The 24,882-nt window shown below is 46.0% G+C and overlaps 1 protein-coding gene and 1 pseudogene across 1 annotated transcript; both read right to left on the reverse strand.

Annotated features, from left to right (window-relative positions):
* Positions 1-1,695: 1,695 nt before the first annotated feature.
* NKX3-1 (NK3 homeobox 1) lies at positions 1,696-4,124 on the reverse strand. Its single transcript, XM_006911758.3, has 2 exons — positions 3,775-4,124; positions 1,696-2,686 (listed from the first exon to the last, which is right to left on the reverse strand). Exons 1-2 carry the CDS (start codon positions 4,070-4,072, stop codon positions 2,268-2,270), a joined length of 717 nt encoding a protein of 238 aa, XP_006911820.1. The 5' UTR covers positions 4,073-4,124; the 3' UTR covers positions 1,696-2,267.
* A 9,609-nt stretch (positions 4,125-13,733) lies between these two features.
* Positions 13,734-13,852, reverse strand: LOC112479642 (annotated as a pseudogene).
* Between the last annotated feature and the right edge of the window lie 11,030 nt (positions 13,853-24,882).

Below are 24,882 nucleotides of genomic sequence, written 5' to 3' on the forward strand. Positions count from 1 at the left end.
CTTACGAGACTTGTGAGAAAAAGAAAGCCATTCAGGCTATGCTGCCTTCCGTGCTCCCTAGTACTGTCAGCAGCATGTGGCATTTTACAATATTTCAGCTTGGAGCCTGAATGATAGAAACTGGGGTGAAATGGGCCAACTTTCTATCAACTCTGGCAGTTTTGCCACCAACAGTAAATTGGCCCTCTTAATAGGAGGAAATTGAAAGGTTTCTTACTAAACAGAATTAAGTGGTGGGATCAAGAGATTTCCAGGCCTCAGGGTAGCTCATTAGTAACTGGCTTTTTTTTATTCCGATGTCTCCCTCTACCAGGTCACCTGAGTAATGGGATGAAAACAGAAGGGTGGCCATATTCCTCTTTTGCCCTCTTCTCGTTCTCTCTGAAATCACGAAGTGACTCATTTTGGCGACCCATTTTTTTTATAGGCATTAAACGCAGTTCCCGAAGCATTTGGACAGTTTTTTTTCTTTTTTTAAAGTGATGGAAGCCACAATAATGCAGTTTTGAAAACTGTTTCTTTTTCCTTAGCCTCTCTCTGCAAAGTGCTCTCAGCCCTGTCAGCTTGACCGAGTAACTGGGCTCACTAAGGACCAGGCTGCCTTTTTTTCCACGCCCCACCCATAAGCCCTCAAGTCACATTAGATAACTCAACAGTACCAACCCCGCATTTCACATTTCGCACTGTTCTTCCTTGTGTGTGAAAGCCACACCTCTTACCTCCTCTGCCTGCAGAGATCCCAAAGGGTTGTCAGACTTTGAACTGTAACAACAGCCACCAGAAAGTCCTATAAAAGTAGCAGTGACCTTCTAGAGCTGTCGAGTCTTTAAATAGGATTTGAGATTTAATGCTGTATATTTTTAAAGGAAAGAAATAAGAATTGTTAGATACCAAAAAAATGCATGTCTTTTAGCCAATTCAGAATCACCTCCCCCCCTTTTTTTTAACCCAGGAAAGATAAAGTTTGGGAGGAAAAAAAAAAAAAAAGACCAGATCTCAGGCTAAATAAGGAAGGCATATGTGAGGTGCAGCCAGCCAGACTGAAAGTCTGAACTGAAAAGAAACCGTTCGGTGGGTGATGGCTGTGGAAAAGAAATGAAAAAGAAAAGGAGGGAAGGAAGGCGCTGAGAGTAAAGAACGATGTGATCTGTCATGAGGTGGTGTGAATTATAGCCTGAAAACTCCGGGAACCTTCTCATTCTAAATTCTCGGGCCCAGGGCAAAAAGGACCAGAAAAGGCTTTTTTTTTTTTTTTGGCCTTTTGCTAATAAAATTACAGTGCTCCTTGCAGCAGTGGGAGATTTCTCCTTTGGCCACTGTCTTGGACACACGGAGATTCTTCTGGCCTGAGCCACTTCTTACAGTAGAGCTCTGTTTACACAGCTTGTCTTAAACCCACAGTGGCTGCTTCTTTTCCTACTTGGGCCACCCTGTAAATACGCAAATTAGCATTGCTAATAAAATTACAGTGCTCCCTGCAGCAGTGGGAGAGTGGGAGATTTCTCCTTTGGCCACTGTCTTGGACACACGGAGATTCTTCTGGCCTGAGCCACTTCTTACAGTAGAGCTCTGTTTACACAGCTTGTCTTAAACCCACAGTGACTGCTTCTTTGCCTACTTGGGCCACCCTGTAAATACGCAAATTGGCATACTTTTTAAAAAGAAATAATAAGATATTTATATTTTCATCTCTGCCTACCCATCTCCATAGCCCAAGCCAAGGTGCCCTGAGCACGATGGGTTTCTTGGTGACATCCTCTAGTTCCCTCTCTCTTACAGGGACAGAGAGAAAATTTGGTCATATTCCAAGGCCAAGGAAGATCTCGAACTTAAGTCTAATTCATCCTCATCTTGGTTGTCCTGTCTCCCTCAGGACTGCTCTTTCAGTCAGTGCTCCACTACACCAGCGGATGGAGTTGTAGGAACAGAATCCCCAGAAGCGATGTGGACGGCGGCTCACACCAAATCACACACGGTGCTGTAAACAGCACTTAACTGTATCCATCCCCACTTCGGGCAAGTCTCTAAAAGCAAAAATGACCTACGTTATGTGTTGGGGAAACTATGTGAATATTAAACTAGGCACGGGCCCAGATTTTTCATTGGCCACCAGTGAAGAATCTGGGTTTTCCAGGCAAACCTTTAACCGTTTTGGCTGCACGTCTCTTGCTCCCCAGTCCTCCCTGACCTTGGTCCCTTTTGCTTTCCAGAGAGACAGTCTGGGGAAGACAGTTTCTGATCACACATAGTTGATTTCTGAGCTGCTGTTACCAGAAAGCCGGGCTCCAGCCTCCCAAGCAGTACAGGTAAGGATAGTGAGGATAGAGGCTGTACATGGAGAGGATGGAGGCTCGGGAGAAACCCTCGTCTTTCAGGGCTGGCAAGGAGGAGGGCTTCTCCAGGCCACCCAGGTCCGAGGTGAGCTGCTTTCGTTTGGTCTTATAGCGTCTGTTCTGGAACCATATTTTCACTTGGGTCTCGGTGAGCTTGAGATTCTTGGCCAGGTGAGCCCTTTCAGGAGCTGACAGGTATTTCTGGTGGCTGAACTTCCTCTCTAACTCAACGACCTGCGTGTGGGAGAAGGCAGCTCGGGAGCGCTTCTGCGGCTGCTTGGGGGTTTCGGGAACGCTTGGCAAGGCACCCGAAGTGTCTTCACAGTCCAACAGATAAGTTCCCAAGTGCCTATCTGGAAAGGAGAGGAGAGAAGGTGGCACGAGAAGGAAAAAGTTACATGTTAGCAGGGAAGAGAACAGAATTCAATCCACCCTTATTCCTCCAGCGAGTGAACAAACAGCCCACTGTCATCTTGGATACATTTCACTTTTTTCACATGACTAAGGAGCTCTCCAGAGTGGGGAGTGAGAGAATACGGTATACTATGTATTAGTTTTCTAATAGCTATCAAGAACCTAGAGTAAGAGACGGTTAGCGGTAGAGCTTCCTGCCACATCGTACAGAATAAAATAGGGATTCTGGATATTTGTACGTAGAAGGGAGAAGGGAGGCAGGGAAGACACTGAGAAATAGGATGCCTCACGAAGGACCTAAGGCATCCGGTGTTAACATCCGGGAGACAAGAGAGGGCTTGTGTGACAGGAGAGGCTGTGAGAGCTAAGGGCAAGCTCCTTCTCTGGCTTTCAGGTCCCCTTTCCTCTAAACGAGCCGTTAGGAAAGAAAAGTCTGCTCTAAATATTCCAATAGCGTTGTGTTTCCTGAAGACCGAAGGGAACTCCCAAAATGACTGTTTTACTGCCTTGGGGTAGGGAAGCAAAGGGGGTGGACTAACTCTAATTTATTCATATTAATAAGTTATTTGTTGTATGTTAGTTACTGTAACTGCCAAGAGGTAACGTGGGGCTGGCGCCGATCAAGTTTGCACGGGTAACTGGGAGCTGGGGTCGGGGTATATCACTTGGGACTCCGGGGTGCGGGTCGCGGGGTTGGGGGGAGAAGGTGGGCGCGGCGTGCGTGCTCGCTTTTGAGCCGGGAGAGCACCGGAGCCCGCAGAGTCGGGAGCACCGTGCAGGCGAGTCAGGCGGATGTCCACATCCTGCGCTGCCCTGACCCTGGGGCTCAGGGTTAATCCCTGAGGCGCACCCACCGCAGGAGGCGGTGAGGTCCCTTCGCCTTAGCTGCGGGCTCCGCATCCCTGCAGCCGGAGATCCGGGAGTTGCGCCTTGGACGCACGCTCACACCCGCGCAGCCTGCTGGCCTGTCCGCTCTCCGCGGGACCCCGCCCGGCTCAGCCCGGCCTCCCCAGCGTTGCAGGTTTACCTGGTTCGGTCTCCCCCGGCGGCACGGCCTTCCCCGGTGCGGTGCGGGGCCGGGCGCTCGGCTCATCCTCCTGCGCCCCGGCGCCACCTCTTCCGCCCTCGGGCTCCGGCTCAGGGTGTCGCCTCGGGGCCGGTGGGCGAGTGGGCTGCGGCCGGAGCAGCGGCTGCAGGCTGCCAGTGTGGCTGCCGCGCCGCTCTACGCCCTCCCGCAAGATGTCCTGGATGAGAAAGGAGGTGAGTGGCTTGCCCTGAGTGGCTGCCCCCGCCTCCTGGGGCCCTGGCTCGGGAGCCCTGAGCATCCTGGTGATTCCGCTCCAGCGCCCTAGCTCAGGACCTGGGCGGCTGCGCCAGAGGCTGCCGCCCCACTTTCACTTTCCCGAGCCTGCTAGTGCTTATACCCCTGGGGGCGCACGGACGCGCCGCCTTCCCATTGGCTGTGGGGACCCGGGCCACACCGCCAATTGGCCGCCTGGTGCTCCAGGTGAGGGGGGTCAGAAAAGGGGAGTACTTCGCACTGCCTGGGTTCCCTCTTCCCTAGAGAATTCCTTTCCAAATTCCTTCTTCTCCCTGGCTCGCCCCCCTACGTCGCTGGCCCAGGCTGGGAGCGAAAAACAAAGCGGATCTTCTTTGCCCCAACCCACAGTGGAATATTTAGATGCTTCAGAGGAATAATGATGCAGAAGAGAAACACCCCATTTAGCTCTTATAGATTGTTAAAGCGCCTTTACTCACAAGGTGGGGGCAATTACCAGCATCCCGTTTACAGGAGAGAATTCTGGGTGCTCCGTGACAAGGAGAGCTTGGTAGCAAAGCTATCGGATCTACTAAAGTTCTCATAGAGGCATGGCAACTAAGTGTAGCACCTGACCCAGGCTGGATTCTGTACTGGATGTTATTGGGGCCACTGAGAAAGCTGGAATAAGAAAGATGGATTGAAGTATTAAATCGATGTTAAATTTACTAAAGTTGATAACAGTATTATGATTATATAAAAGAATATTCTTAGGAAGTAAACGCTGAAGTATGCAGGGGCAAAGGCCCACGATGTGTGTAACTTACCCTGAAATGGTTCAGAAACAATGGCGTACATTGATAGGTCCCATATGACAAAGTGAATGGGTTAAAATATTGACATTTGGTTAATCTGGTATGCAGATATTCTTTTGAACTATTTTTACTTATGCAACTTTTCTGTACATCCTGATCTAAGGCACCTTTTATTTTATTGCAAACTTTCCAAAAAGGATAGTTACGTCGTGTGTCTGGGGAGGCAAAGGAAGGAGTAAGTTCTTGTGGGTGAAGCAACCACCCAAGAGAACCACGCTATGCAATGGGAGGGTCTTTGGCAAAGATGGTTTTCTTCTCTTGTTTTTTCATTTCAAGAAAATTTTAAGCATTTTCTTTTGAAATAGTTACAGACTCACAGAAATTTGTAAAATTAGTATCCCCAGTACTGACATATTATATAACTGCAATACAATATAAAACCCAGGAAATTGACATTGGCACTTTACTGTTAACTGTACTATGGACCTTATTTTGTCACTTTTGAAACTGCATTCATTTATGTGTGTATAGTTCTATGCAATTTCATCACATGTGTAGATCTTGTAATACCACAATCAAGATACAGAATTGTGCCATCAGCACAGAACTCCCTCTGACATCTCTTTGTATTTCTGTACCCAAGCCCCTTCTCTCTACCCCTGACCTCTGACAACTGCTCATCTGTTCTCCATCTTTATAGTTTTACCTTTTGGAGAATGTTGTATAAAAGGAATCAAACACCATACAGTATGTAACCTTTTGGAATTGGCTTTTTATCACTAAGCGTAATGCCCCTGAGGTCTACTCAGATTGTTTTACGTATTAATAGTTAATACTTTATTATTGCTGAGTGGTATTTCACTGTATGGATCGACCAGAGTTTGTTCAACCATCTACCCACTGAAGGATGATTGATCTGTTTCTAGTTGTTGTTGTTGTTTTGCTATTATGAATGAAAGTGCTATGAACATTTGTGTACAGGTTTTTGTGTGAACACAAGTTTTTATTTCTCTATGATAAATATCCAAGAGTGCAATTGATAGGTTGTATGGTAACTGCACTCTTAGTTTTACAAGAAACTGCCAAACTATTTTCCAGAGTGGTTGTGCCATTTTAGATTTCCACCAGCAGCGTATGAGAGTTTCAGTTTCTCCACATCCTAATCTGCATTTGGTGTTATTGTTTTTTCTGTTAGCCATTCTAATAGGTGTATAGTGATATTGTGGTTTTAATTTTTAATTTGTATTTCCCAAATGGCTAATGCTATTGAACATCTTTTCATGTGCTTCTTTGCCATTGATATCTGCTCTTTGGTGAAACACCTGTTCAACTCTTTTACCTCTGTTATAATCAGATTTTGGGGATTTCCGCTCTTCAGTTTTGATCATTCTTTATATATTCTATTTATAAGCCTATGTTGACTATGTACTCTGCAAATATTTTCTCCTAGTCTGTACGATTTTCTCTTTTTAACAGAATATTTCACAGTACAAAAGTTTTTAATGTTTGTGGAGTTCAATTTATTAACTTTTTAGTTTACAGATTTTGCTCTTGGTGTCACGCCCGAGAACTCTTTGCTTATCTGTAGGTACTAGAGATGCTCTCTTGTGTTATTTTCTAAAAGTTATGTATTTCACCTTTAAATCCATGATCTATTCTGAATTAATGTTTGTATATGGTGTTAGGTTTAGGTTGAGGTGGCCTCTTTTCATTTTAAAAATTTAGAACTTGGTGGCGTTTCTAATCAGTGGGGGAAATGTGAATTATTTAATAACTAGTACTGCCATTTGGAAAAAATAAAGTTCTATTCTTATAACAAAATAAATTCCAGATGGCCCAAGGATTTAAAACATAAACAGGCACATTAAAAAAAAGTTTAACCACACTCATCATTAGAGAAATGCAAATCAAAACCACATTGAGATACCCCTTTTTCCACCTATCAGATTGGCAGAGGTTAAAAAGATGGATAATATCCAGTGTTTGTGGAGCATGAAGGAACAGTCATTCTCGTACCAAGTTGGAGGGAGAGTAAATCATTAGTTTTACATATTTGGTTGGCAACTTGACAAAATCTGTGAAAATTAAAATGGGACATATATTTTGACACAGATACTCCACGCTTAGAGATTTACCCTAGAAATATACAAACACACATTGCACTGACTTGTGAAACTATCCTCGATTTGGTCAGGGACTGATTCAAGTTGCAAAAACAGAGAATGAACCCATTGTGTAAAAAAAAAGTTACAAGTTATCAGCCTCATATTTTGCATTTCAGCATTTTACCATATAAAATATATCTGGAAGAATATAAATATCTCGATAGAGCAGTTACCCCCAATCAGTGGGATGGAGATAACAGATTGGGAGAAGGAAAGGAGGAGAACAGGACAAAGGGCATTTCCTTGTACTAATTTATAATTTTAAAAAATAAAAAATAGAGCTGGAACTGAGCTCGGGCTCACCTCTCCCACCACCACCTCCTAGGATCTCACATGTGCCTTTAGAATGAGGACACAGCTCACATCACTTTCCCTCGCCTCGCTTCACATCTCTTTCCTTTCGTGCCTTGTCTTTTGAGTGTTTATGATGAGGATGAGTCCTCTCGTTTGTTAGGTCGAGAGCTCCCTGAACAGGGCTGTGTCATCCTCATATTTATATCCTCCCTAACACCTGGCTTCGTTTGGGCACATGGAAGGTGTTCAATAAATGTCTGCAGGCTGGATGTCCAGCTTCAGAAACTAAAAGCATCTCACAGGCTGGCAGCATTAACCATAAGGGACCACAGGGTCCAAGGTGACTCTCAGTTTAAGGTCCGTGCTCCTCTCCATGCCATGTCTTATACAGCTTAAACTGGGTGAAATGATCAAGGGCAATCAGGAAGACATGAAGGGACTGCAGGAGGCCTCTATATGGAACAGAATTCCAGAGAATAACACCTCCCCCTATGAAAAAATAAATGTTTTCATCCTAATTCCTGGAACTTCTGAATATTCTATGTAAATGGCAAGAGGGAGTTAAGATTATAGATGGAATTAAAGTTACTAATCAGCTGGCCTTGAGATGAGATTATTATTATTATGAATTATCCAGGTGGGGCTGATGTAACCACAGCATCCTTCTAAGTCAAAGAGGAGGCAAGAGAGTCAATCAGAGGAGACGTGACCCTGAAGAAAGGTTAGAGCAATGGGAGGTGAGAAAGACTGACCTTCACTGGCTTTGAAGGTGGAACGGAAAGCAGGGTATGAGCCAAGGAATATGGGCAGCCTCTAGAAGCTGGCAAAGGCAAGAAATGGATTCTGCCCTAGAACCTCTAGAAGGAACATAGCTCCGCCAATGCCTTGATTTTAGCCCAATAAGACCCGTCTTGGACTTTTGACCTCTAGGAACAAATAGAAGGATGCAGAAACGATGAGAGAAAGATTTCCTGCTCTGCCTTGATATGAACTTTGGATCTTTTTAAAAAAATTATTATTCGAAGTAATACATTGTGACCCATAATTCCATTCTTTTATTAAATCTTTTTTGGCATATTTTCTTCCAGTCTTCAGCCATATTTGATTAAAGGATAAATATAATTTTGTATCCCGTTTTTTCCTTCTAGTTTCATATTATATCATAATCATTTATATCTTGCTCCATTACATATTTCAGAAGCCATCTGGGTTCAAAGACATTTAGTGCTAGAAGGGACCTTGGCATCATCTAATAAAATGTCTTGGTTTTCTAGGAAATAACCTGAGATTTACAGACTATAGAACTAGATAACTGGAAGTGAAGTCTCATAAACGTGTAGCCCAAACACATCCATGGCATCACGTATCCTTCTACCCACCCGACCTGCCCCCAGTGTAGAAAGTGGGAGCAGAGTTTATCATTCTATAAATGTATATAAATGTATTTTAAAATGTACTCTAAAATGCTTTGTTTTAAGCAAGTATGGTAATACATACAGACACAGAAATGAATGTCATGGAGGAAGTTTTTGTACCCACAGGTCCCTAGAAATAAAAGTCACAACACACCATGCAGGGCCACGTAAGGAAGCACCAGAGTCAGGAAGAGAAAGGGTGAGGGGAAACATGGACACGAGCTTTTATTGTGGCTTTTGTGGGAAGGGATGGGCAAGGCTGAACAGGCTTAGAATTGGACAGTTTGAATAATGTCAGTGGGCTCTGGTCTATAGGGTGGTCTCTAGTTATTTGGTACCTGGCCCTGGGTGATTTGAGGCAGTAGGAATGTTGGCTTGGTGGGTGAGAGCTTGATAAAGGAGATGATTGTCATGTGAACTCAGGATTGGTTGGTTTGTATATCAAAGGCATGCTTGCAAGCAAGTTGTTTGCTATTTCTAGGAATTAGCTAACTCTGGGAGGGACAGTTTGCCCTGGGGTCTGCAAAGCCCCAAGATATCCAAACATCATAAAATACAGAAAATAAAACCATGATTAATACAAATGCTTCATTAGCCTGCATCATTTTTACAGCATACATTTCCTTTAAAATGTGCTTCAGCACCTTCTGGGGTTGCCATACCAAGCTTATGCTTTATCTAAACACATCAGGATGTGTGTCTTTCAGGAGGGTGCTTCATGATGGCTTTGCTAATTCAGAAAGACAAAACAAAAAAGAAAGAAGAAAAGAATCTATCACAATGACCACCACAATAAAAGGCCTATAAGCCTTGTACCAGCCAACAAGGTTTGTAAGACTTCCAAGAAGGTAGCGGTCCCAGTAAATGATGTCCAGATGGAGGTGGGAGAGGCTGAGGAATAATCTCCAGGTGTAACTCAGTTGGTAGCAGAGCTGCCAGGATACAAGTCCAGGCTCAGAGAGTTAGTTCCATTCAGGCTACCTGCTCACAGGCTAGATGAAGGAGTTAGTTGGGGTATGAGCAACTTCCTCTTCCTCCCCTTCCCTTTTATACCCCCAGGCCCAGCTCCCTGTTCCAATTCCAGTCCTAATGGATCTAAATGGGCCTCAGTAAGAGCGAATACGCTGATTTTCTCACGGTGGAGACACCTACGATCCTCATTATAAAACAAGCCGCCTTGGCACCATGCCCGTCCTTCCTGAATCTGCTTTGCTGGCTGGGGGAGTGCAAGGGTGCCAGAAAATTTTCCCCAGTGTTCTTGGAAATTCAGTGATGCTGAGGTTCAGACTTGTCCCTTCATTATCTTTCCGGACTGGAATGGAACATTAAAAGGTGGGGTCCACATCTTACTAGAAAGGGTCTTGTTTGTTTTCCCCATCCTCATATCCTCCTTTGTAGTAAAACTGAAAAATTTTTAGCCCATGTAGGAAAAATAATTTTTGGAAGCAGCTTCAAGGAGTTTGTTGTGTTTTAGAATCCCAGAACAGCTGGGGGGAGCAGTTTACTTTTTTTTGCAAGGAGGACAATGGCTAATAGAGTCCTTTTTCCAACCTCTATGTGCGCTGTGTGTACACTTGCTGTGTCTTGTGTATCTTCACCCGTTCAATTTCCACCCAAAGACTCAGTCGACCTCCCCAGCCTCCACTGATGGCTCTGCTGCTCCTTCGGGCATTTAATCCTATATTGCCTTAGAGCGTGTAATCATTTTATGTGTACCAGTTTTGTTGTTAGCCTTAGGTAAGGTCAGGGCTGTGTCTCAGCATCTCCTTTTCCTGCCCCATGGCAGGAAAGGAGAGAAAAAATGGACATACATTGAATGTGGACTCTGGACTGGTTCAGTATAGACATCAGTCTGTACTACGACCCACTATGGATCATTTTTTTACAAATAAGAAGACAGACGCTCAGAGTCTGAAGGTAACATGTTCAGGTTCTCACAGCTGACCCAGGCTGTCCTGGCGCCAAAGCCAGTGTGTTCCCCACTAGGCCACGCCCTGGGCACACAGCCAGGAGGTAGTAGACACCTGGCCTCGGGTTGTAGCTGTCTTCCACAGCCTCTTACAGGGTCCCTTGCTCGGCCTTCCTTTTTTCTTGCCTCTCTCTTCTCCCATGGGAGCATGAGAAGCCAATCCATCAAAAAGAGGCACAGGGGGATGAATTATTAAACCACCCTCCACAAGGTCAGCCTGGACCGCAGGCACCTCCCCCAGAGTAGTTCAAAGGCCTCGGCTTCTCACTAACATCACTTACATTTTCCTGTGTGGCATTTGGGTTAAGATTATTGTCATGTGTTAATGTGAAAATGCTCGGTGAGTTTGGTGACGCATTAAATTACCCTCGGTTACACAATGGCATGAACAAGTCAGACTTTTATTTTCCAACTGGTGGCCGGCAGAGTGCAGAGCCACAGGATATGAGAGATGTGGCATGAGCAAGGAGGGTGAGGGCCCAGGCCAGAGCCCAGGAAAACTAGTCTGGGGGGTGGTGAGGGTGGGGTTGACACCCTGTGTGGCTAGACCAGTGCTCCTCAGACTTGGAGGTGCACACGAATTACCCAGGTATCATGTTGAAATGCAGTTTCTGCTTCAGCAGGTCTGCGTGGGCCCTAAGAGTCTGTATTTCCAACAAGTTCCCAGGAGATGCCATTGCTGCTGGTCCAAGGACACCCTACCCGTTGAGTAGCAAAGATTCGAGGGTTCTGAGCGGCTCCGTGAAGGAGAACAGAGAATACCATGAGGAGGGGTGGGGGCCACTATAGACCCAGGTGATGTATTCCATTTTTTCTTTGAGGGACTCCAAACCTCATACGTGCCTGTGCCCTTGTCTCACTCCGAAACCATTCACGTTTCAAGTCCCGTGCCTGCCAAAAGGCCTCTCTCCCTCAATCTCGAGGACCTTTAAAAAGATCTGCTCCTCCAACCTTTCAGATGGTTAAGCCAGTTGTCCCTATGGGCCTCTCTGTATAGCAGAGGGGATGAGGCTTTTGGAAACGAGGCTAGCAGATAATAACTCAACCTCATATGCTCTTCTTCAGTGCTTATCGCCCAAGAAAAGCCATTGGGGAAGATTTATGGGGCAATAGGAACCCAAGAATATTTTGCCAGTGGTGACCCCGGTCACCTCCCCTCCGCCCCTCCATGGCTGCCTGTTTCGGGAGAGCCCAAGGCTGCAGGACTGACTGGGTGGCCATGGGCCCTCCATGCCTGGTCTGCTCAACAGCTTAACAGAGGCCTCCCGGGGAGACAAGCTGGGGGCTGTTTGTCTAGCAAAGGAGGCTCTGACCTTCCCACATCACTCGGCTGCCAGAAGCAATGTGAGATCTACTCTCTCCCACTCCTTCCAGCTCTCAGCATTCCCCATAAAACTGAGCAGGCTGCCATAAACGGTGCCCCAAAATGATGATATCCAGGGCAGGTGATCATCTGGAAAGGCAGCAGGGCCAGTTTCCGGGGATGGGGTGGGTGCACGGCCTTGTCAGTGAAGGGCTGAGGCCAAGACTCTGCTTGGCTCTCCAGAGGGTCCTATGACCCCTGTGACTACATAGGGCCTGGGGACCCAGAGAGGCTGTCCCACAATGAAAACTGCTTTCTCTCAGAACAACCGATCAGGGCTTCTGTGACAGACGTGTTCCTGAAAATTATTTGGGGCAACACAGCCGCAGACCTTTGGGCAGGGGTGAGTCACTAGGCCAAGCGTTTGTGTTTGGCCTGAGGCAAGTCCTGCCCCTGTGTGGGTCAGTGCAAGCGAGGCCATGCTGGCCATGTTGGCATTTTCACAGTTCGTGAGGGAAATGGCCACCAGTCACATGGGGAAGGAAGGGCAGACCCTTCGAAGCCACCTGCAGCACCCTGATGCCTGACATGCTTTGGGCACCAGCAAGGCCTTTCATCCCGTTCATATGTTTATCCAGGTTCCCATCTCCTCTGAGGGGGCTCAGGGAGAAGAAGGTGGGGAAGTAGAGAATAATCTGGAAGGCATGGAGACAGGTATGCTAGAGAGAGGGAAATGGCCAGAACCAGGAGGCGCTGTAGCATTTCTATTTAAAAATTCACAGAATTGGATGTTACGAGACCTTAACCATTTTAGAAGTAGGGAAACTGAGGCTCAGAGAATCTAAATGACTTGTCTAAAATTACACATTAGTGACCGAGCCAGAACTTTTACCCATGTCCCTCAATTTGTAAATCTTTTTTATTTCTATCTCCTAAAACATATGATTTAAAAAAATTTTTTTAAATGTTTTAAAACAATCTAAAAATACAGAGGTAATTGCTATAATTTAATTTAATTTATGTATTTTTTTAAAGAAATCAAATGTTGCAGGCACAGCTGAAATCCCATGGCCAGGGTTTTATTTCTATGACATATCAACGGGCATGTTAAGGCCTTTTAAAAACACCTGTTCATGTATCCTCTGGTCAGAACCAGCAGGTAGCTATTGATAAGTAGAAAAACTGATGGGTCCAATCAAGAGGACACTGCTTCTTCCCTGGAGACCTCTGGACGGGAGGAACCCAGCTCGAGGGGGCGTGGGGAAAGCAAGGCAGGGGTGAAGCAGGGCGGCAGGAGGAGTCCGGCTGAACCAGGTGGTCTGAGAGACAAGGCTGGGCGGTGCGGACCTGGCCTCTCACTGCCGAGCTCTGCTCAAGGCCCCTGGGAAGCCAGCCCAGCGGGTATGGCGGGCCCAGCACATTCCTGATGGATGTGTCCCTTACACAGGGACAGAAACCATTGGGCGCCATCTCGTTCTGAGCAGGAAAAAAAGCGCCGGGTGGAGAATCCCAGAACAGAAGAAGAAGGAGGCCAGGTGAGATACCTGGTCTGGACAGACAGACTTATCCGCTCTAGGGAGGGCTCAGCGATGAGGGAAGAAGTAGACCCATTTAATATCCAGCCATTTTAGGGTGAGCTAGCATTTCATGAAATAGGTCTTTTTATTTTATTTTATTTTTTTAGGCAAGACAATCCTTGGTTGACCTCACAGATTGCGAGGACCTTGTCAGCTTACGATCCCTTTTTTTTAATTTTTATTTTGTTTACGCCTACAGCACCTGGTCTTCCTAGATGGTCTCCCATCCAAGTACCAACCAGGCCCGACCCTGCTTAGCTTCTGAGATCAGGAGGGATAGGACTTGTTCAGGGTGGCATGACCGTAGACAAAAATGGGTCTTTTAGTGAATTTTAGTGATACAGAAATCTTTGACTTTTCACAAAAACAGTAGTAGCTAATACTGGACACTTAGATGTGCTGGTTAAATATTTTTCTTAGATTAACTCAATTAGTCTTCACACACAAAAAGTCTAGAATAGTTACTGTTGTACCCCCAATTTACAGAAGAAGAAACCGAGGCACAGAGAAGTTGCCAAACTTCGCTTCAGCCGCCCAGCTAATAAGTGACAAGGCTGGCTCTAATCTGGCTCGTTTAACCGTCATCAACAGGTGATGATGCTTTTTGCTGGTGTCACTCCCGGCCGGGGTCCCCACAGAGAAGACAACACCACATCCTTGAGGCAGGAATAAAAATTGTCTCTGGAGTCAGCACGTGACATAAATTGGGAAAAGAATGTATGTTTATGGGAGTTATAGAACATGCTGTTTGCCCTCGATGAACTTAAAGTCCAACTGGAAAATAAGATGCACATGGAAAGGCAGACTTTGTCTTATGTGTCTCTGAGATGACCCATCAAAACTCAGGAAATAGTAGATTACATAGCATAAGATGCATTTATGTGCAATAAAAAAAAATGCGGAGAAATGACTCAGACTAACTTGGGGGAACGGTTACCTTTGGGGAGGAGTGAGGAGAGAAGCGTTGGAGTGGGGCTTTAGCTGTAGCTGCGTTGTTTTATGTCTTTAGGGAAATATCTTAAACAGAAAATAGTCACAATAAATAACCATTTCTTAACATTGTTAGTCCCTGGAGATAACCAAATGTGATACCAGGTCCTGGCCCAAGAGGAATTTAGACTCTAGTTGAGTAGACAGACATCTCCAGGAAAAGACGATTAAACTTGCAGCGGGTGAGATGCCCTGGGTGTTACAGCAATAGCGGAAGGCGAGTGCTGTAGGAATTCTCAGCTGTACAAGTAGGAGGTCGGGCTGGATGCTGTTCATCATGCTATTATCGTTGTATCGTTATAATATATAATTACATATTAGTATGTTAGCTGCAGACGAAATTTTACATGGACACCAAATACATGACAGATAAAGGCGAATCTGCAGCCACTGAGCAAGTGCAAGGAGCTGGTGACCTCTCCCCTCCACACACACCCAGCATCTATTTGTCTCAGTGTTGGCCTAGACACACGGACAGGGTCGGAGTAGGCAGAGAGGAGAAAGGAGAGGCTGCCTGATAAGGGACGCGGCCTCCACCACCACACACAGGCCTCTCAGGGGCCGTGGGGAATTTGGAGCAGAGAGAAATGATATGGTCAAATGTGTGTTTTAGAAAGACAGTGCTTGTGGAAGTGATGGCCAGTTCTGAGGCTGCCCCCAGGACAGTGAGAGAAGGTGAGCCTTCGCAGGAGATGTCGCTAAAGAACAGCTTGTGTGGGGGCTACAAGGCGGCCTTTGGGCTCCAAGAGGCCAAGTTTAAAACCCCAGTTCTGCCCCAGAGGCCTAAGTTCCCTCCTCTGATAATCCTCTGATAAGAGAGAATGGCAACATCTGGCTGCTGTGAAGAAATGTCCTGCAGATCAAATGGGGTCATGTATGTGAAGTACTCGGGTGAGTGTCCAGACCAAGGAGAGCTCCAGCCAGCATTGTCCCTCGCCCCCCAGTTGGTCATGTCACTTTCCATGCGGTCAACAGTGCCGCCATCCGACCTCGAAGCTGAGGATGCTGGACGAGCAAGAAGGGATTTGTACGAAGTCAGTTTCCGCCTCAGTAGCATTGCTGGTGAGTGAGTTCTGGACAGATTACCTCTGGATTCACAGTTGTCCTGCCGCTTGGGAGGAGAAGCAGGCATCCTAAGAGCAGAGGCTTCTGTGGAAGGTGTGGAACCAAAGTGGGTCCTGGTGTCTGTGCTCCCTGCCTACCACCTGTACGCAGAGGAAAGTCAGGTCAAAACAAAGGCTTGGGCAGCGGGCAGACTGCTACGGACTCAGATGCCGGTGCAGATGGCTTTAGGGTGTCCCCCGCTGCCCCAGGGACAGTGTGTGTGCGTGCATGCCGAGGCCGATGGTTACGGACTGGTGTTGATGCACATCAACCTCTGACAATTTGGTGCAGATGGTTTCAGGGTGTCCCCCGCTGCTCCAGGGACAGTGAGTGTGCGTGCATGCCGAGGCCGATGGTTATGGACTGGTGTTGATGCACATCAACCTCTGACAATTTTGATCTTCCTGGGCAGAGTCACGTCTTTCTTTTCCTCTTATGGCCCTTCGGCATCACTGTTCAATTGCGATTACTTACAGCCCGGGCTCAGGCCTCCAGTGAATCCCAGCCTTGGCCAGGAGGTTATTACTCTATCAGGTAGCATAGTACAAAAGCCCAAGGGGCTGCCTTATGCCTTCACCTCTAAGATAAGAGATGGTGCTATTAAAGGGCCAAGATTAATGGGATTCCAAGAGAAGATGGCAGGTTATAAGCTCCACAGTCCACTAGGATGCTGATAAGAGACCAAATCAAGAGAGGTCACACAACACGAAGTCAACGTTGGTGGTGGGCCTTCTGTTATGGGGATGTCCTCATTGCCTCTGTTTTCTATTTGTTGCCTCAGAGATGATAATATAACCTTCAGAGACAGAATGAAATGATACAAAGTGATACTTGTCCTGGGGGGATCAGTTTGGGTTACTTTCTTTAGATTTATGGGGTGTTTGACACCTGGGGGCACCCTCTTTGCACCGTGGCTGTGCCTAGAAAGAAAGGGTGTAAACATACTGTGCTGCGTCACCCCTCTCCCCTGAAAGTCCCACTCTTGTAAGTAACTCCTGAGATATTGACGTGAGGGTTACCAGCATGTGAATTGCCTGGGGCAGTATAGCCCTCAAGAAGGAGGTATTTGGCAGCTGAGGTTGACTTTTCAAAAGCATTTGCATCTCGGTGATGTCTCCTGGTGCTCACTACACACTGAGGAGAAGATGACTTAGCTTTGCAACCTGGAGCAGCCAGGAGAATGCCATTTCATCTCTGGTTATGGAGCTGGAAGGACATGATTCTGAGCTTCCAGTGGCTCTGTGGCTGGCTGTGGTTTCAGCCAGCCTGAGATAGTAACGCTGACTGCTCGGAGAGAAGCAGAGCTGAGAGGTGGGTGGGAGACACCAGATGATGAGCTTTGGTTTCAGCCTTCCTGCCCTCCAGCTAGGTGGGCCAAGACAGTGCTTTGAAAGTTTTGCTCATGATGGTGTGAGTTGGGTTCCTGTCACTTACAACCCAGAGAGTCACAGACAACCACTGGTTTAACTCTGTTTCACTCAAGATGTAGGAGAAGCCACGAGAGATGAAGTAACTTATCCTCCATCGCCGAGCTGGTCCGTGGCAGGGCTAAGCCTGAATCCAGTAGACTGAATTATATTGATTCTCAAAGCAGTCCTCAACTCAGTAATAGTCACGAACCTCTGCTCTGAGTCCAGAACAGTTCAATGTGAAGGAGCTGATCGTATCACTTTTCCTCGAGGGTGTTTGAATGAGAGCCTGGAGAGGTGATGTGAGGGAGGGCAGCGTGGCAGGCTAATTCACTAGCAGTGCTTGCTTTACCAGCCCTTCAGAGTTGGTATCCTACATCCCGACAGTATAGTTTCGATGCACAAGTTCAAACCAGGACAGAGGATTTGTAAACAGGGTCAGTGGGTTTACATTCAGACCCTTACAAACTGTGTGACCTCGGGTAGGTCTCTCATTTTCCCTCGTTTCTTTGGCTGTGTGAGAATAATACTTTCGAATATGGTGATTAAATGAGACAGTGTTTATGGAGGACATTGGTGCTCTGGAATGCATCCCGTGCATCTTGTATCCACCAGCATCGCTAGTATTATCGTTAGTATTTGTCACACTGAAACCACGGCCAATGGCTGGTGTCTACGAGGCCTTAATCTATTGATTGATTCACTGTCTCCTTCTGTCCACTCCTAATGTCAATATCCAAACAGGAAGGCAAAGGGCTTGACCTGAAAAACAAATCTGAAACATTGTTCAAAACCAAAAGCAAAGGCTTTGGGTGGAGTCCCAAGGAATTTGGGGAATTCCCTTTCTCCCCCACAGTGGGAAACCGGAGGCAATGGTGTCCCCTGGTGGGCAGTTTCAATTCTGCAAGAAATGTCTGCGGGTTAGACCCTTGGTGCAGTTATCTCCCACCCAGATGTTCTGGGGTTATACCTAATACTTCTGTCTAATGTGTTTAAAGGACGGATTCTGAACGTAGATGCCCCTGGGTGTAGAGCAGGCCCCATGGGAATCTCTGGGATCTCTTACGTTTCAAACGTCTGAAGGTAGTCGTTAGGCCAGACCTTTCCCCTCTGGTGACTCTCTCTGAGGTTGGGATTGAAATATTAGGATCGGAAAGATGTCAAAGCCAGTCAGAGAGCACACGTTGGATGCTCAGTCATGAACAAACATAGCTGTGTGTTTAGGTAGTTAAATGACAGCAAGGAGCAGCCGCCTGTGTTATATAAGAAACGGCAACAGAATATAATGAAAAGTAAATGAACTTTAGAGGTTCAACTTCTACCTCTGTCCTTCATGGTGATGATTGGGGATAACTTTCTTAATCACTCTGAGCCTCTGTTTCCTAGTTTGGGAGTTGGTTGGACTCGTTGGACCCTAGAATTTAGAAAGTATTTAGGGTGATTAAATGATGTAAGGCAAGTCAAGTACCGAGCACTTAGTGTGAGCTTAATAAACAGTCGTTACTTTTCCCTATGCACTGACTAGGCACTGCTCCTCCAAGGTCCCACTCAGCAGCACAATGGTGTAAATATTCATGGAGCGCGCCTTACCTGCCTACGTTGTCGCGTTCCGGACAAGGAAGTGGGAGAAGGGAGAGGTAGAAGGAAAACTGACAAGGGGCAGTAAGAAGATGGGGGACCCAGAGCTCTCAAACGCCCCTAGGAGAACTGTAACTTAACACAACTACTTTGGATAAATAGTAGGATCTACTAAACCTGGCCACGTGCACTCTTCACGACCCAGAATTTCCAGCTTTGAAAATACTCAACAGAAATGTGCTCATTTGTTCACCACAAGACGTGTGCAAGAATGTTCGTGCAGGAGCCTTTGAGATCTGCTTATGGTAATTGTCTCGGTTTGGGCTCAAACAAACTCTCATAAACATTAAAAGAATAGAATGTTCATGGAAGCACTAATTATAACAGCCTCAAAGTGGAAACAGCCCAAACGCCCATCCAGAGCAACTAGACAAATCTCCTGTGAAATCCCACGGAAAACCGAACAAGAAGAGTGAACAAACTGCAGCCACCCACTACACGGGTGCATCTCGCAGACATCATGTTGAGTGAAGGAAACCAGACAGAAGAACACATACCATATGATTCCATTTAGATCAAGTTCAAAAACGGGCTAAGTTAATCTATGGTGTTAGAAGTCAAGCTTGTAGCTTCCTTAGGGGTGGGTGACAGCAAGAGGATACAAGAGAGCTGCTGGTGGTGGAGTGTTAACATCCTATCTCATGATTGGGGTGCTGATTACATGAGAAACTCACACTGTGAAATTTATTTGTGGTATACATCAACTATTCATACACTTTTTTCTATATATGTTATTCTTCAACGAGAATTTATAAAGATAAAGAAAATCAGGGAAAAAGTATTTCTTCAATCAAGAGGCTCATGCTCTTATTAGGGAACAATGAAAGAAACAACCAACTACAATCCAAATGTGAAATATGTGAGAGCCCAGAACGTCCTGACCAGAGACCCTGACCCCGTCGCTCAGGGAAGACTTCCTACGGGAGGTGGCTTTTGAGCTGGGCCTCAGAAAGAGAGCCGTGCCTAGCTTGCTTAGGAGAGCAAGTGTAGGTGGCTGACTGTAGCAGAAGGTACGTGGAGGAACCAGCAGGAAATGAGGCTGAAAATGTAATGGAGTCAAATTCTGGAGACTCTCATATATTGAGTTAAAGAACGGAAGCTGTGTTTTAAGTGTTTCCATTGAGAAATATACAATGTATATGTATGTATTTTTGAGCCCAAACATAAGAAATGGCCTGGGCCAAAGAGAGAGGAGATAGGGAGACCCGTTAGAAGGCAAGCATGGGATGATGACTTAACTTAGTAGCCGTGAGTACCTAAAATAGGACAAGTAGGGATGAGGAAAGTGTGAAATAAGACAGTGGAGTGTCAGCCTGGGTCACAGGCGGAATGGAGCAGTATGCACAAGAGAGGGAATATGGAAAGTGGAGGAGGTTTGGCAGGAGGAAGGTGGAGAGAGATGGGCTCCATTTTAGCTTAAGGTGTCTGGGGAATATTCAAACAGAGATGTCCGGGAGGTAACAGGCAATTTGGATCTGGAATTCAAGATGGAGGGTTGCGTGGAGCTCTAGGTGTGGGATTTGGGAGTTACTTGCATAGAATGGTAGTTAAGGCTTCAGAATAAGTGACAGCAGGTGGGGGGAGGGCAGACAAATAGAACACTGACTGTGGACACAGCCAGACTGCTGTCTTTAATGTCACCTCACACAGAGTCCCCGGCTCCCCTACACTTTGGGCTGCACACTCCTCTTTATATCCCTCTGTGTGGATTCCCCCGTCTTCCCCTCCCCCCATCCAAATTGATTTACCCTTGCAATGGGCTTGTCTCAATCTCCTTCTCTTTGATGGTGTTTTCTCAGATTATGTTGGCTTGGTTTTCTCTTCTAAACATCTATTATACTTGCATTAGCTGATCTTCTAATTACTTGCCTGTGTGCTCTGTTAGTTGAGACACACATTCAGCTGTCACAACGAAGGCTAAAATAACAATGGCTTAAACAAGGCAGATGTTTATTTTTCTCTCATATAATAGTTGGCATGTAAGCAGAACAAAGCTGATAAGGTGATTTCATAGTGCTGGAGACCTAGGCTTCTTCCATCCTGTTGCTCTGTCATAGTCTAAGATAGCTGCTATTGCTCCCACCATTTCATCTGTATTCCAGCCAATAGCAGGAAGAGAAGGGAAGTAGAGGGAAGGTCCTTACCATTTAAGTCTGTGTCCTGGAACTTACACACCCATCAGTACTGCTTACATCTCTTTTGCCAGAACTTAGTTACTTGGCCTCCCCTAGCTGCAAAGGAGTCTGGGAAATATAATCTTTAGTTGGAGGGCTGTGTGCTTAACTAAAACTCTGGAGTTATATTGCTAAAGAATAAAGGGGCGAATGAATATAGGATGATAGCTAGAAGTCTCTGTCACATGTCTTCCCGTTATAAGCATCTTCTGCGTAGAAACCATAGCGTGGATGTTCAATTAACTGATGAGCGATTTTTATGTTTACGGTGTACCTTTTCTAGTTTTCCCCGTAGTATATTTTGCTTGTCTTACTCATGGTTCTATAACCTTGAATACAAGGACTCTGACTTCTGCGTCCTTATATCTCTCTTGATCCATAAATATTTTTAAGCGATATTGCTCTTATATTCCACACAATGTTCAATGCAATGTTTCTTAATACTTGCTAATTAAAGTTAAGTCAACCTACAGGAAAATGGCTGGAAGAATAAAACAGAGGATTTTTTTTTCACCATGGCCATAACCACTGGCTGACAGAAATTCTTAGGGTTCTGTTATCAGGGCTCAGATCAGCCCTGCCAGGAGCCAGATCCCTACCCACACGTAGAAGGACTTTCTTCCAGAGGATTCTGATGACCGAGGAGCCAGCGGGGAGCCGAGGTCTTTAATGCAGACTTCGTGGGGCCATGCAAAGAAGCCAGACGGCAACCATTCACTCATTTAATCATTCGACAAATGGTATTAAGCCCCTGATCCCTGACAGGCACAGGGCATGTCAGAAACACACTGAGGTCTGAGACAGACATGAGGCTGGTTGGTTAGAAGGGACGACAGCATGGAGAATAAATGCATTATAATGGAGAAGTCCAAGATGGTCCAGGAGCAGGTATCGGGGGACCCGACCCGTGGGGAATGTCCAGGGGAGGCACCAGTAGCGCTGGCCCACAGTAGCACTGGAGACAGGAGTCATCAAAGGAAGGTTTACCTTTGGCTCACTCAAGTCTAACTTTGGATTCTAATTTCCGGGGCCCTAGGGTTTCAGGCAATTAAGTTGTGTGGTGACAGGAGGGAGCAGGAGTCACTGAGGCATGGATGAGAAGGAATTAAATTTGACTGAGACCAGCTTATAGGATGGCCCCACGGGGACTCAGTTAGAAAGTGCTCTGAGGCTTGTGGCCAGGCTGTTGGGCATATTTGCTTTTCTTAGAGTAGAATCTGGACTGTGTCACTAAGACCACATCCTTCTCTCAGGTTGAGGGTGAGGGGACTTGCTGGAGCCTAAACAGAATCAGGGAGGAAGCAGAGCGACTTCCCATGAAGCTCTCTCCCCACGGTGGGGGGAGGAGAAATGGCTCAGGGCTGAATTCTCCCTGCTCTCAAGGGTTGGCGTCTGAAAGCAGGAATCAGAGTCTTCAGAGGTTCCAAGTACAAAGAAAAATGTTGACAAGAATGGGCGAGGGGGATGCAAAAGCCAGAGTCCTTACATATTCCGTTTGTCCACAAATGTCCTCAGATGAAGTCCTATCTCTCCCATCCACCTCCCACCCTCTCTGGCATCTTGCTCCCTACTTATCCCCTCCTGATGCCTTCCAAAAGACTCCTACTCCGCTTATACATTTTTCTCTCAGGAAATAAAGAAAACAGTGTCACTCAGTAGTCACCTGATTTGTGTCAGGACTTGAACTTTCTGTTGAGTATCCAGTGGAAGTAACCCAGGGCCAGAGAGCAGAGGGTCCAGGGTGTAGCCCCAGTTCTGTCACTAACTCACAACGTGGCCATCTAACTAACTTTCTGGCCCTTGGACTCTTTCTGTGAACGGAAACAGTAATATACTCTGCCTCAGATGGAGGTGGTGAGCACACAATAAAATGATATACAAGTTAAAAGGGTGTACGTGTAAGGCTATTTGTTAATAAATAGAAATCTGTCAAAGGATGAATCCCTGCTATGGAAATCAGTTCACAGAGGCCAGAACAAACTCCAGCCAGAGAATATACACTGAGGTACGTGCGTTCAATGGGGTGCAATGTGGCAATAAAAATGAGCAAACTAAAGCTCTACCCAACCACATGGATAAATCTCACAAGTGTCAAGTTGAATAAAAGAAGCAAGTCACAAAAGAAGAAGTACAGTAAGATTCTATTTGTAACGTTCACAATCAGGCTAAATTAAACCATATCATTGAGGGGTGTGTTCGTAGGGGTAAATCCATAAAGAGAAGCCTGCAAATTATTCTCAGAAGTCAGAATAGCTGACTTCTGAGGTTTCTCCTTTAGGGAAGGAAGGAGGAAAGGGTTTGCGTTTTGAGAAGGACATGGGCGAAGGGCTGCTGGGGATTTGGCACTCCCTGTTTCTTGCCTTGAGAGGAGGTTATAGCCGTGTTCACTTTACAATCATTCTTTAAATCATACATACATGTTTTATGTAGTCTTTTGGATGATATATGATCCATCCTACAATTTAAACAACATAATGGCATCTGAAATCAACAGGGAGCCACCCCAGATTAGAATAGTAGCTTAGAGAGCTACCGCCTTGATTTTATAAATAGGAAACTGAAGCCCAGAGAAGTTACAAGTCTTGCTCAAGAAAGGTCACGTGGTGTCATTAGTCAGACTGGGACTAGAATGAGGCCCAACGGCTCTTAGCTCAGTGTTCCTCCACCACCTTCCCCCTCTCTGAAGAAGCCTCTTCATGCAAAGGTGGTGTGTCATGTGTGGCTGGGAGCTTTTACCCCTGGGAATTCCCTTGCTTTGTGAAAAAGAAAAAGAGCAAGTTAGTGGGCTGATATAAGAAAGAGCCGGTATAAACTCTGAGGATTAGAAACACTCTTCTAATGAAACTTTAAAAGATTTCAGTGTGTCCCCCAAAGTTACATTATCATAATGATAAAATTACAAAAAACAAATACCAGAAATCTCTGGCAACTCTGAAACCTAGTTCAACTCTCGCTCCATCTGATTTGCAGATGGTATCAGGATAAAGCTGGCTCAAGGGGCTGGGAGGCGGGTAAAGGAAAGACAGGGAGCCAGGAAGTCTGCATTTTTATTGACTTATCCACCTGGCCTAGGTGAGACCCCTAGCCCTGGGACAGTCAGGAAAGGAACCTCTGCTATCTCTCTGAGAGCTTTTTTGTTTTGTTTAGAGGTCAATTACTTCCCATTTGGGGAACTTGTGAACATTAAGAGGTGACTGGAGTGATGGGACTGAACGATGCAGATAAGAGGCTGATTGCTTACAGAACGGCTGCCTGGTGAAAGCCAGGCCTCGGATAAGCTGCGGTCGGTGAGACACACACACACACAAAAGGCAGCTTTCAGTGCAAAGGAGAGATTACTGAACGGAAGATGGACAGCTGGAGGTGGGCTTGATGAGCGTGGGGAGAGGGATGCGTTTCAAAGTGATCCTGACAGGCAGAAAGCGGGGAGACGGGAGAAGAGAGTTTCCCTTCTCTTTTCTTTCCTTTTGGAAAGAAATCATCCTGTGAATCTCAAACTCGCATGCTCTCCTCTGAAGAAAAATCCACGTGGAGCACACATGGACAAGCTTTTGTTATAGGTTTATTTGTTTTGTTTTGTTTTGTTTTGTTTAGACCAGCAAATGTGGATGCTACAGTGTCTGGGAGCAAAACAGAAAATGTCACATATCAGTGGAACATCTAAAGTGATCTTGGGTGTATATGAAATCGACACTCCCTCTAGCCTCACACCCCTCCTTTGGCCAACTGAAGACAGTTTATGAATTCTCAAAAGCTGGCCTCGAGTGGTACCTCAGACTGCTATAAAATGTGATTCTGGCTTCAGTACATGCCCATTTACTTTTCTCCATCCCTAAGTCCTAGACCTTTCCCAGAACCTCTCCCAGTAACTAGAGCCATTTTCACTCTAATCACCAGGCTTAATCCACATCCTCTAAGCACCTTCTGTAAGCACTCCAGCTCCCACTGGATGTTGTTTTATTTCTAGAGAGCTTATTGTCTGTCCTACTTGACAGACAGCATATACCACCTTGTATTTTTAGAT

The sequence above is a fragment of the Pteropus alecto genome, unplaced genomic scaffold (assembly GCF_000325575.1).
Source record: "Pteropus alecto unplaced genomic scaffold, ASM32557v1 scaffold394, whole genome shotgun sequence".
NCBI classification, from domain to species: domain Eukaryota; kingdom Metazoa; phylum Chordata; class Mammalia; order Chiroptera; family Pteropodidae; genus Pteropus; species Pteropus alecto.

What these genes read in the sequence shown, in the direction of transcription:
- NKX3-1 (XM_006911758.3), bottom strand. Translation starts at nt 4,072, where the DNA reads ATGCTCAGGGCTCCCGAGCCAGGGCCCCAGGAGGCGGGGGCAGCCACT. An exon ending in GCCGGGGGAGACCGAACCAG is followed by an intron (nt 2,687 to 3,774) that starts GTAAACCTGCAA and finishes TCTCCTTTCCAG; the next exon opens with ATAGGCACTTGGGAACTTAT.